General features: G+C 37.2%; 1 protein-coding gene across 11 annotated transcripts in view; it reads right to left on the reverse strand.

Moving 5' to 3' along the window:
* MYT1L (myelin transcription factor 1 like) overlaps window positions 1-13,977 on the reverse strand; it is a 236,396-nt gene that overhangs the window by 26,230 nt on the left and 196,189 nt on the right. For all 11 annotated transcript variants that reach the window (XM_033056743.1, XM_033056741.1, XM_033056740.1 and 8 more), the window contains 3 exons: window positions 9,569-9,631; window positions 4,856-4,939; window positions 3,254-3,475 (listed from right to left, as the gene is read on the reverse strand). In XM_033056743.1, the coding sequence (XP_032912634.1) occupies window positions 3,254-3,475; window positions 4,856-4,939; window positions 9,569-9,631 (369 nt within the window). The remainder of the gene's footprint in view (window positions 1-3,253; window positions 3,476-4,855; window positions 4,940-9,568; window positions 9,632-13,977) is intronic.

Consider the following 13,977-nt stretch of genomic DNA (forward strand, 5'->3'; position numbering starts at 1 on the left):
TTCAGCTCTCAGCTGTCATAATCAAAGAACTGAGTGTCTCACAAGTCTTCAGTCATTATGGCCAACCCAGTATGGCAATACTGCATGCCCCAAGAACACTTCAAATGGCATAAAGTACCCATTTGTAGGCAGGGGAAACCACTCCCTCTTGACATACTCAGTGACATTTATGGTACAACTGATTAAAGGCCAGTGTCTACCTCACTGAACTGGTCTACTCTCCATGATCCATTCATCTGGGAAGTGGAGTAAATGCATCCTACATCTTGTACAAGCAGATTCTTAAGACAGGTGAACTGTTCTGCTGCTCAGTCCTTCTTGCAGGGTTGGATACAGTTGTCCATATATAGGCATGAAATGCTGTTTGAGAAGATGTATCACTAAGGCTGATAAATATTACACTGGACCTACCTTTCTGAGCAGCAGCTGGAGGCCATATAAGTAACCCAAAGGCATCTAAAATGGCTCCATGTGCTTCACTTTGTGTGAGCAAATGAACCAACCATTTTTAACAGCCTGAAGAATTCTACAAAAACTAATTATATTTTTAAATTATTATTTTAAAATAATAATATAAATATTTTAAATAGTAAGTTGTTATTAATATTACCACTGCTTATGGAAGCTTCAAGAAGTTGTTCAGTTTGCTCACAACTTAGAATACTGACCCTTTGTTACATCAAGACGATTAAGTAGGATCAATCTACTTTATCAGTCTTTTAAAGCAACCTTTCATCTTGTGGTACTCTCCTTTAACAATGTTCCTATCTGCCCCAAAACTGATCTTATAAAGTAAGCCATTTACAAGTCTCTGTTTCTACTTAAGATGGTGGCTGCTCTGTAGCTAAATGTCACATTTAGGTCACTCTACTAGGATTTTTTTCATTAAAGCATTCTTTAAAAAAAAAATCTCTAGCCAAAATTTGCCCTTTAAATTGTTAAACTTAGTACATTTCTTTTAGAAGTTAGTTATTCTTGTTGCAAGAATTTTCTCCTTGAAATTATAACTACTATGTGAATACGCCTTGCAAGCAATCTCCCAGTAATTATACTGTACCTTTTAAATAAAGGTAAAATAATTTCAAAATTTTAATGACATCTCTCTGAGTTAAATAAATGTTACACCATTATGATGAAAGTCAAACTGAAATACAAACACTAGTACTGATATTTTCCTGAAATTTTGAAACCTAAACCCACATGTGGTATCTGCATAAAAGGTCAGTTTTGCATCTCCTACTTCCTAAAGCCTCTGGGTGCTGCAGGCTGTGTAATACATTTGGCTACTCAGGTAACACCTCAGGTCACAGACCAGAATCCCCTCATGGTAGATACCATAAAACACTGAGTAGAAAAACAACACTGAGCCTAAACAATACAGTAATTTCACGATTATAAGATGCACCTGATTATAAGCTGCACATTACAATACAGAGTGTGAAAAAAAGGTATCTATTCTATCACCATCTGTTGAGGGTGGGGGCAGTGATCCTTATCTCAATGGCAGATATTCTGCTAATGGGCCATCCATTGAAACCAGGCAGGGCATTGTTCTTTATCTTTTCACAACCCATCCTTCCTCCAGAGAGTCATTGTCTGCTAATGGCCCATTGAATCACACTGTGTGACTGATAACATTACTTCATCCCATTGGAAGTTGCTCCAGCCAGGGGCAAGAGCCCAACATTTCTTACCAAGATAAAAACAGAGGTTTTGGGACACTAAGGTAGCCCCTTTCTCCATTGGACTCCACAGGAAAACCGGATTTCTCCATATCACCACTGGACCTCCAGAGGGAAACTGCACCTTCTACAGGAGCACTGCTCCAACTGAATCACATCTGTCACTGCAAGAGGACTGCAACCACCATGGAATGGGACTGCTACCAACACCCTGCCTGACAGAGTGTCAGGTTGTACTCTGACTTTGTCAGGGTTTGGAGTTTGTTTCTTTGTAGTACTGTATTTCTATTTTAATTTCCCTAGTAAAGAACTGTTATTCCTAATTCACGTATCTTTGCCTCAAAGCCCCTTGATTTCAAAATTATAATAATTTGGAGGGAGGGGGTTTACATTCTCCATTTCAAAGAGAAGCTCCTGCCTTTCTCAGCAGACACCTGTCCTCCTAAAACAGCAACTTTTCATTCTTTGTCCATATATAAGCCGCACCTGATTATAAGCCGCACTTCAGGTTCGGTCCAAAATTTTAGTCAAAATGGTGCGGCTTATAATCGTAAAATTACTGTAAATAGGAACTATGTGCGCAGAGTCTGGAGAGGCTGAAGTAAGGATAAGGCTTCAGAGTGAAACTGTAAAGGATTGTCAAAGAAAGAATCAAAGGAAATAGTTACAGGCAAGAGAAGGAAGAAGTACACTTTTCACCTCTGTATCTACAACTGACTACGGAACAACATCAAATTGGTTTAGCTAACAAAAGGCTACAGAAGTTCAACTGAGGTCTGTCTGGAGAGGGTAACAAATTAGGGACATCACCTTGATGTATTTGAAGTAATAGAGTTCTATATTAGCGATTATATAATAAGAAATTTGCTCTGACATTATAGTCATTTTCAGAGCCCCAAAAAAACCTTGTTTCTTCATAATCTAGTATCTAAAATGGCAGCAAATTTTATCCCTAACAGACTGGCCACTTTCTCCTCCTTTTACAATCTATGAAAAGTGTTACTGAAGCTCTCATATTTTTGCCAAGTTTATGAAAAATCAAGCTTCGTATTTCATCTGTCAAATATTTACATTCCATTAGCTTTAAATAATGTTCGGTATTCTATGTATATTGTTTTCAACAAGCATGTACATTACCAAATGAATAAAAGTACTTTGGTTTTATGGAACTCTTTCCTAATATTCTTCAGTGCCACGCTCTGATGTTTGAGAATCAAGAATGTGTTTGACATCTCTGAAAATAAGGTGGACTTAGGTATGTCTTACAATGTCTACCTCCAAGTAATTTGTCCAGAAATATGCAATAAAGCGATGGGAACTTACAGTTACTTTCATGCATGATTTTTGCCCTAAAATTATGTATATATTATGGATTCAAATGCAGGTCTGTATCTGCCTAAAAAACCTTGCGTGTCTGGATTTCCAGTTACCAACAAATACATGTAAACAGATTATTTTTTGATGCAATAATGAAATTCAAAAGGAACAGAAAAATGCCATGAAAAAAACTGTATTGTCAATCTGATTTAAATAATAAACATAAGTGAAAAACGTAAGTGATAGTTACTTACCTACGATGAGTAAGAAAACTACCACTGACATGTCCTGAGCCATCACATCCTGGTGTTGGACATGACATTCCTTCCGTCTTCACTGACTTCCAAGAGAACTGTGAGCCATTTAGGTACCCATCCTTTTGTCTTTTGGCAGCAAGAGGACACCCTGATGCACTGCGATGGGATGCGTATTTTCCAGTTATATGACCCTGACCATCACAGCCAGGAACTGGACATCTGTATAGCAGACAGACAAGGTAAACTTTATTGTCTTGCCATTATATATCTGGTAGCCTTTACAACAAAGTCAAAATAAACCTGACATGAAAAGGAAAAAATAATCCTACCCTGTGGTTGCAAAAGTAGTCAAGATACCCTGTAGTGGGTAAAATTACAAGCAGAACTTGACAATTTGAAGGAAAAAAAGTTCTTTGATAAAGTCTAAGGAGTCTAGCCAGTAGATGCAGTCACAGTTGTTGACGTTACGCAATTGCAACAGAAAGACTGAGATATATATTTGAATTGCAGGTGTTTATCACAGTAAATATCCCAGTGGAATAGAAATATTGGCTACTGAGCTCTGATCAGCAGTGAAATTGCCCGTAAAACCCTTATAAGCATAAAATACTACTTAGTATAATCCTTGGTACATTTTGTTTATAGGTATGGAACCCAAAGAAGACTTGTCTGAAGTCATGAAAACACGTATACACAGTTAGTTATGGTGTGATCAGGGCAGCTCATTAGAAATGCTGACCTCCTTTAACCACTCTTTGAATAGTTATGATGATATAAAACTATGTGCTATAGCCCAGAGAGCAATGAAGGCAGTTCTGTATCCATCTGATGGTTTTCCTTACTTGGCAATCTCCTCACACATTTGTTCTGTATACTGCTCTGTACACTCTGTATACAAATAACCAAGGTTAGAAGGAACAGGTTAGAATCTTCAAAATGAAATGTTTAAAGAAAATTATGTTAGCTTTTTTTTTTTTCAATGTGTTGCTATGTAACACACGTCTAAACTAAAGGCTAATTACTTCACTGTTTGTGAACTAAAATATTCCTGCAACTCTTCACTGAGGATCTGGTCCTGAATGGTCTAAGCAGCCACTAAATCCACCAAGTTCAGTGGCCACTGATATCAGAGTGCCTTGCAAGAAGAAACCAAGACCTACATGCAGGCATTTGTTTCTTTTGCAAACTGCATGAACAATCAGATTTGTTGCAGCAGTCTCATATAAACACTCAATTCTCTATTCCCATAATTACCTTTATTTAGCATGTATGGTTTGCTTACTTGTAATACGTAAATATGTTTAAGGGGTATTTAGAAGATAAAGATCAAAGTGATTTTTTAACATAATGTGAAAATGAAGAATTTTAAATTATTTCTAAATTGCAGATAATTGTATCCTTGGCTAATGCTGTATCTAGTATCTGCTGAAACAATCATCACAGATACTAGATTTGCTCATAGATATCAATGTGGTCATCTGCCCTTGGATAACTATCACACAATAACATTTATGCCTTAAAACTCCTGAAGATAAACCTTACAATATAAGACAGACCTTATAAAACATAAAAAAGCCCTTTGAAAATATTTGTTCTCACCTAATTGGCTCTTGGTCTTCTTTGTCTTCCTTGCTTTGTGCTATCCTGATGCCACTTTTCTTTGCTCGAGGACAGCCTGAAAGACTGTGTGAAAGAAAACATTTTAGAATGTAATTTCTCATTCTTGGGTACTTCTATCCAAGAAACTGGTAAAATAGGCAATCCTGCCCGGTTTCCACAATCAAAGCTCAGGTGGGTTATATGAGAGCTGCAGCAGCCACCACAAGGGGGGATCCATGCATGTGGGTCTATGACACAGGACAGGACTGCTAGTGCTGAGCACACCTCACACACAGGAACTCCCCCAGGAGTCCGGGAATGCAGCTCTTAAACCCTCTGCCTAATAATTCCTTCAGCTGCCTCAGCAGCAGCACTGGCATCTTTAAAAGGAATAGAAGCCAGTGCTTCAGGCTGAGAGACATTATGTCCTCTATGTCTGAGACGGATGGAAGAATAAATAAAATAGGAGTATCTCTTCGTGGGACTAAAGATTTATCTCAGGAGCACATTAGTAACATTATCAAAACTTCCCAAATATCACGTAACAATTCTATAGAATGATGGAATAAAAACGTGACAGAGCTCAGAGCTTTCAATGCCTTCCGGAGAAGGGGTTCAAGTGCTCAGAATTCACCCAAACAAAAAGATTTGGTAGAGACAAAGTTATGTATTAGGCTAAGCAATGTTACATGTAATTAAAGACTGAAAATGTTGTTTTCAACTACACAAGCTCATCTTCCCTTCGCATATGAAAAATTCATTATAGAAACCACTTAATAGACTTGACAATGACCTTAACAGATTTTTAAAGATTTTTTAGGTAGTTGATATCTGAGGATACAAGTATGTCTATCAAAAAAATCATGCTTGGTCCTCTATTTAAATGTTATTTCCATCTTAACTATCCACATTCAAAAAAGAAATCCACCGGCAGAACACCTTCAAGTGTTGACACAAGAGAGAAGTGTCACCAAAGAAAAAATTCCCTAGAGAAATAAACAAAATAGAAGATTAAATTTTTGTTTTCAGCATGAGGAAGGTACTTGAGTGTTGTGTAGTAAGTCCTGACTTTGTGAAGAAGAGACAGAAAGAGTGGTAACAAAATTTTCAGTTATTTTGTCTTGTCAAAACCAGTGAGGCTGAGGGAAAGAAGCACACAAAAAGGTGATGCAATCACAGACAGAATTCTGTGTTAGAAGAATGGACAAAATCAGAGTTTGCATGCTGCAAAGTCATGAATAGGTCAATTAAAGAAAGAGAGGAACGCTGGCACAGAATATTGGACATAGTACATTATATAGAAACTTTTAGTGAGATGTCATGGCTACACCTGTAGCGTTAAATAGAAGGCACCTAGAACTGCTACTTTGACCAAAGACCAGAAAGTTCACATTTGTACAGCTAAGCTCTCCATCTCTGTAAAACAGGACAGTGAAACACATGTTGTTTGTGAATAATGATCTGGACCCACACTGAGTCCCAAATGATATCTTAGAACTGCCTGGGAGACTTTTAGTGGCCAGGGGTCATGTCAGTACTAGTGGAATAGGCATCTGCATTCTGATAGGTGGACCTGTGCTCTCATCCCATTTCATTTTCCATTTTAAATGTAATAAACTGCTGTTTATTCGAGCTTGCAGAGTGGACACCAAAGTATCATAGTTCCTTGCGTACAAACTAAATCTAAGAAAGCCTGTGGCAATTAAGAACAGTTTTCTTCAAAAATAATAATGTTGTCTGTAAGAAGGAAGTAGGAGGAAGAGAGTCTGAGGGATCCAGAATAAGAGGAAGCTGCCTCTGGGGCAAGAGAACAGTCCTGGAACTGGCTGGTTCACTGCCTGACACACAAACTGGTCTGCAGAAAGTGAAGGGGAGGGGATGGGAGTTAAAGATACCTCTCCTTTATCTCTGAGAGTAGTTGTACTCACTGTGTGAGAATAATCAGAATCTGCATCTGAAAACTAAACAGCTAATAGGAATTCCTCAGAAAGTAATACTATTTTTAGTAGGTATACAGAGGGTATACTTGAAGATGATGACATTTTCATAACAAAATCTGAACAAAGAATTTCTGCCTTGACTAATGATTTAAAGCTTTCTACCTATTAAATCAATTTAATTACCACCTGCTTATTGGTATTTTGGTGCATCATCTCTCTGTATCTTTCTATTCTGGTACTATGATTTATTAGAAATTTCTAAGATCTTTCAGGTCCTCTAAAAAGACATTTCCAACAGACAGTTTCTGAGGCAATGATTAATTCATTTTTCTTCTGATAGTGGATCCATCAAGAAAACATATGTCAAGGACAAGCCTTTGTTTTAATTTTTTTATCCTGTAATAGCCAAAGCTATTACAAGATAAGCACATTACTTCATTTTTCTATGACTTTAATTCCTCATATATGAAGACAAAAGACAAGGAGGGAAATTCAACAGCAGTGCACGGTGCTATAACTTCTTGCATAAATTAAAGGGATGTGCAGAACTGCAGAGTTATGGCAGAGTTGAACCTGCCTCACATAAGCTTGCTGTTGAGCAGCCATTTTAAATACTGATGACACCCAGGCGTCTAAGTAGTCATTTAGGAGAGAAGTCTGTCATTCCTTTCCTTCTGAAACTGAGAGGGTTTCAACTGATGGTGTCAAACACAAACGAAAATGCTAACTCAGATGCAGGCAGAGCTAAATGATAATTTTCAATCTGGGAATTAGAAAGCCCAACTGACAACATGCTGTGGGGTCTTCCATGCTTAACAGATCCAGATTTAGGCTACTGGTTTGCTGCCCTTTCAAAGCACTCATTTTGCCAGCCTTCCCACCTCAGAAATGGCCTTGACACATGTCATGATCTGAGCAGGGTAAGGCTGGCTCTGTGCAAATGTGACAGGTCTCCTGAGGACATCTGCGGATTTAAGCAAAGAAAATGTTACTTCATGGATTACGTGTCAGTGCTTCTGTGCCTGCAGGCAGCTGAAGACATGGGGGTGCCAGAGGCCTTTTTGGAAGAAAAATGAAGGAATTGGTGGTCAATATAGTCATGGTGGCATTTCTAAAGGCTGCATGTGTTACATCCCAATGGACTGGGCAAATTCCAGATATGTTTGTTTTGCAGAATAACTTCTTATATCTTTATATGTGCTTTATTATGATGCACAATCAAATGAACTTGGTCCAGCAATCATCTGCAAAAATACAAGAATGTAAGAATTTACAGACAAAGGTAGGTAACACTGTTCAGCTCATGGTCCAGTTCTTTAGTGGCCAGGACACAATGAACAAGGAAAAGTTTAAAAAATGAATCAGGATTCAGTGATTCTCCCCTACCAACCTTGCCAGCTTTTCTTGTTAGTAATACTTTTCTTCTGCATTTTCACTCTCTCACCTGCTTTTGGTTAAGTAGATGGTCAAACACATAAATAGCTTCCCTGAAGTTGGGGTAGAGCTTTAAGAAGCAAAATGCTGGTAGAGTGGTAGCTGATAAATTCACATATAGTTAAGTATAGTTCTAAATTTGACCTTAAATTCCTCTGAAAGCATGATTAAATCTCCTGAATCATGTAAGTGCTTTTAAAATACTTATATCTTCTCCTTTATAATGTTTTTTGTAATCTTGATGTTTAATGCTGCATTACAGAAATTGATATTGTGATCTTTCATTTTCACAGCATGTAAAATACAGCACGTTCCCAATATTATTTTATTTATGTTTTGACTTTGAACTGTTTGCTGCTTTTAGTGGAAAAATGCTTAAACTGGGAATTCATGTATTATAGCCAATTGTAAAACTACAAGGACTTGGTGAAGAAAGCAAATATCCAGACTCAACAGTAGTAGTCTGAGTGGGAGTAAAGAATCTTTACAAACACAAGAGAAGTAGACTACACTACTATTCATTATTATTCTTTGATTAAACAGTGGATAGATATTTACAAAATATGGCACACGCTTCTCCACTTATTTAGTTTGCAAATAACCACTACGGAATTCCTAATAACACATCATTTATACCATCACCTCTACAGTGTAATTGATCAATATCCTAATTAGTAAATGAGAAGCATTCTTTGGTAAAGTTTTAGTTAAGGCAGCTTTCATCCATAAATTTCTTTCTCCATTCTTCTGCTTGATGTAGTACAAAGTGTTGCAATTTAAGAACAAGCCAAACTTTTTTCTGAAATGTACTAACAAGACTGGTGCATATCAGATGAAGGAGGTATTTTTCCCCCCTGATTAAAGCTGATAAGGAGATCTGGGAGAGGAGGTAAATAATAGGGTCCAATTTTACATTTCAGGGAATATGGAGTGAGTTTGGAAGAGACTGACACGAATATTCAGGAAATACAATTTGTGGGAAAAAGATGCAAGAGTAGGATTTGAGTCCAAACTGTGAAGAGTTAAGTTGTTCAGAAAGTAAAGAAACAGAAACATGAATGTTGAATTGCTTCCTCAGGCTACTAGAGAAGGCAGAGAAACTGAATTTATTTTGTATAAAGATTTTGGTAGATATTAGCAAAAATATTCCTACCTATTCGGGTAGTGAGTCATGCTGAAGCTGAGAAATGTTATTCATTAGTGGTTAATGAGTTAGACCAAGGTATGTCTGTGCAGCAGTCAATCCTACCTCAGTATTCAGAGAGTGAAGTTAGGTCAGTTCAGGCACTTTCTAGCTGCAGTTATGTGATTTAAATAACAAAACCTTGTCTTTACATACCTTCGATGAGAAGCATAATTTCCAGTAATATGCCCAGAGCCATCACACCCAGGGGTGGGACACCTAGAATAACAATGGAAGAGACACCCAGCAGTTACTGACAGGAAAGATATAACGGCCCATTTCAAAATATTCATTGGCTCAGTCCTTGTTTCCTCAGGTGCCAGCCTTTGGGACTCCTAACCATTGCTATACTTGAGCTTAATTCCACACCAGAAACAAACATAGTTTTCCATTTATAAAATGTTTTTGTTTCCTACTCCTCAGATGCCCACTCCAATGCTTCCTGGATATCTCAGATTAGGGGAGATTTCCCAGCAATCCAACATCCCTACACCACCAGGAATGAGTAGGTTGACACCAAATGGACTATTCCCATGGTGAATGCCTAGGTAGTGGCTACATTGCAGTGAGTAATTTTTTTTCCACTGGAGCTATTGCTCTAATGCCACTGCACAGTGTCACACATGAGGTGGCACCATGAAGAGACTCCTTCACCTCTCCATAAGGCAAAGGAAATGCCTAAGAAAAAGGAAGTGTGTAGACAGGGAAGTAATGCTGGCCTCTTGCAGAGAGATGGTAACCCACCCAAACAGTCCCAAATACCAAGCTACAGCATCAGACAGAAATGGTACAGCCCTCAGTGGAATATCCAATAGTGGAACAACATTAGAGCCATCAAAGAAAATGGATGGACTTTTCTACACTGCAAAGATGATTGTGATTATCACAGAAAAAGCTACATTATAATGCTAAGTAAAATCATTAGCTGGTATTTGAACTGCTACACTAAATCACAGAAAAGACAAAGAATTAATTTATATGCATTTTACTGAACATTCAAATGCTACATGAATTCCAAAAAGTCACTTTTCTTCAGCCTGAGTTTTGAATTTTAGCTGTGTTATTTAAAGCTTCATTTGGAGAAAGCATTCAAATTCAAAAAAACATGCTCAAAAATTCAGATGTTGCATTCTAAAACATCAGATTTCCATAACACTGAATTTTTCCACTATTTGAATCAGAAGTTCATGCAGACTTTGGCATTCATCCTTTAGTTACATGTGTGCTTTCCTCAAAGTTGGTCCAAACTGGTAAGCTTTTATTTTGCAAGGTTTCTACAGAGACTTGAACATTTCTTAAAATCAGTAATTAAGTAACCCAGAGTTCAGTGCTATGGAGTTGTCATGTTCCATTAAGCTGAATTTTAGCTGTTTTAAGCTGCTAAGCATTACCTACTTCTGAGGAGCTCAGCAGGGCCAAACTTCAAACATGATTATTGCTACCTTGAAAGACATAAATTAAACTGGATTGTATTCAATGAAGTTCCCATATAATCTTCATCTGCACCAGTTCAGTTATTCTATAGAAACCATCAAAATATGGTTGCAGTTCTCAGATGTTAGCTGGTAAAACTCATGGAATTCCTTACAACACTGAGGTTTCTCTTCTCCATCCCAAACAGGCTGTGCACTTTGGACTAAAAATCTAAACAATGTGCTTAGAGACAATTCTCCTTCTCTCTTGCTTTGTCTTTGTACAGGACCAAATATATGACCGTGATCTTGCATGAAAGGTATATTAAGATGGCTCTTCAAGACCAACGTACAGATTGACATCACACATCAATCTTCCTGTTTATACAAAGATAAAGCCCATAATTTCTGCATAGATCCTTCTGATACCAATTAGGTAAAACTACAATCTTTGATAAAGGAGTCATGACTCAGACTGTATGCCTCTTACCCCTCATTCTTTGTTGTGGTTGCACATGACTAGCATAAACTTTGGTTATTTCTTTAAAAAATAAGCAGTCAGGGCACCTAATCTGAAGGGTTTTATAATTTAAATACTCTAAATCTATATATATATACTCCAATTATTTAATTTTATTTTTAGGCAAATGTTCTGATTTACAGATCTTCAGAGAGACAATCTCTTGCTTCATCTGTTTTTGTTTTTTTTTCATGCTAGGCAGCTCCAGTGGTCTTCAATGCCTATTTCCATCAAGACTAGCTGCATCACTGAAGCCTGACTAAAGTCTAGAAGATGCTGAATCATAAGATATGGGGATAAGAATTAATTAAAGGAATTTACTACATTTTGACTCTACATGTCCATGGCATTTAAATGAATAAAGAAAAAAACAGAGCCATGGGACTATTCCTCTGCAGTCTGTCTCGGGTACTACAAGGATTTCTTCTTTATAAGCCCATGATTTGAAGCCACCATTTTCCTTTCCAGACTTTCTATCCTTTTGAGGATAAGTCATTAGCAAAATGGAACAATGGTTTTTTTTTCATCTTTTCCAAAACTTTTTGTTACAGGCAGCATGATTAACAGTGTCGTAACAAAAAGGATTTATAAGAAGCACCAGTATATCCCAGTCATCAGTCTTAAAATAAGACCATTGCACCTCAACCATCTGGACAGTCTTACAAAATTTAAAAACTGGCTTATTTCTGTATCACTAAACAAAAAAAATATATATAGCAACTGAAGCTAAAGAAGAAGTCATCCTTCCGTAAATTGTAAATTGAATTGAGTATCTTCAAAAATTACTTTGCACAGTTCATATAAGTTTAAAAATGTACTTCTGATTAAACCAGATGAGACCTTTATGTTGGCAAAGATTTCAGAAAATTTTGATTTTGGCACTGTAATATTTGTTTTCAAATCTCGTATGTTTATATTTACCTTCATGTGACAGATGAAATGAGAGTTTAGTGCAGCTGGTAAGAACACTTTAAAACTCTGGAACACTAATATTTCTGCTGTTTCCATTCTATGGGAAATGTTCTTAACAGTGTGACACATAGGATGCAGATATGCAGCAGTCTGTTACAACTATGAAGCTATTACAATAATTACCTGCTATCCTAAACAGATTAGATAAGGAGACAACCCCAAGTTCTTGTGCTATTGGAAGTCTGTATTTTCCAAATACCTCAGCATATGTAGGACTTGCATATACCTTACTACTTTGCTATAATTTATTACATTTATGACTTAATCACATGTCCAAACAACAGTGACAGAAAAATGTATGCACTGCTGTAAGAGGCAGGAGATGTGATACTCTTTGAAAATTACTATCAGAGTATGTAGAAAAAGAGAGCAGCAGTTTTCGTTGCTTATTTAAAGTAAATCTAATTTGGCAGGATCAAAAACTCATTTGTAGAATTTACATAATAGCTTATTGTAGCACAGGAAATACTTTAGTACTGTAATGAGTGAGGTGACAAAAGGAATTGACTCTGTGAAGAGTGAAGTTCAGGACATAGAATACTAGCATTTCACTACAAATTCAGGGTATCCAGTAAAAGAAAGGGCTTGTCAGGGAAGGGGAATGCAGTTAGCAGTGCCTTGATGTCCCATTCATTTCACAGATCATCCCAGAGAAGCATTTTTGGGAAAATAAGCACAAGCAGGAAGTAGGACAGGCAGCAGAGCAGCAACAGCTGTGGCAGCTGGATTCAGTATCTGGCTTAGATTCAATAGTAGGAGAAAAAAGGGTGAGAGATAAATTGAGAAGAATACACTTAAGGCCTGCTACTGATTCTTCACTGTGGGAAGACTGAAGGTGTGCAGAAATTAAAACAAACTTCTGCCAGCTTGAAGAACTTAGGGAGGTTCCTGGGACTGGGGAGGAAACAGATGCAATGCCCAAATGAGCTCTGGGAGGATTTTTCCAAATGGCAGTGGTTAAAAGTTTTGTTGAAACCTCAGCTCACAAGACTCCCCAGCCCTCACCAGCACAGGGCACTACAAATAAGACCCATAATTAAATCTATATTCCTAGGCTTTTATCTAGGTCTACAGGAGCAAGATAAGCTTACAAGTAGGGTACGTACTTAGATTGACATCCTTACTAGCATGAGAGCAAATAGGGTTTTACACAAAGTGCAAAGACAGAACTGCAATAGTTTTCTACTTATTACTGTGTATGACTTTGGTTGACTTACTTTTTCAAATTATTTTAAAACATAAATTAGATCCAAAACATAAGGACATAAAAAATTACTTCAACATTTTTATTTTTGTGCTGAGGATATCAGCTCCCATGGAAAAGAATTAATCCAACAATTTCTCACACTGGCCAATTGCAATGAGTTCCCACAGAATACCTTTCATGACCCATCATCAGTAAGCTGATGGATCAGCACAAAAGACTGATGTTACCTTTACTGTTTAGTTTACAACACTCAGTACCAGCTGTGTTGTGCATCCAATCTTCCCTAGTGAACACACAGTAGTCTATGAGAGAGAATATCCTATAAATCACTAATTAACTATTTAAAACAGATGTATATAGCAAAAGAAAAAAATCATATTGAACAGGGGAATAAATCAGGAAATTGTGCAAAAATTCAGAATGGTCCTCCATAATGCTCCACACTGCAAAAGAA

The sequence above is a fragment of the Catharus ustulatus genome, chromosome 3 (genome assembly GCF_009819885.2).
Source record: "Catharus ustulatus isolate bCatUst1 chromosome 3, bCatUst1.pri.v2, whole genome shotgun sequence".
Classification (NCBI taxonomy): Eukaryota; Metazoa; Chordata; class Aves; order Passeriformes; family Turdidae; genus Catharus; species Catharus ustulatus.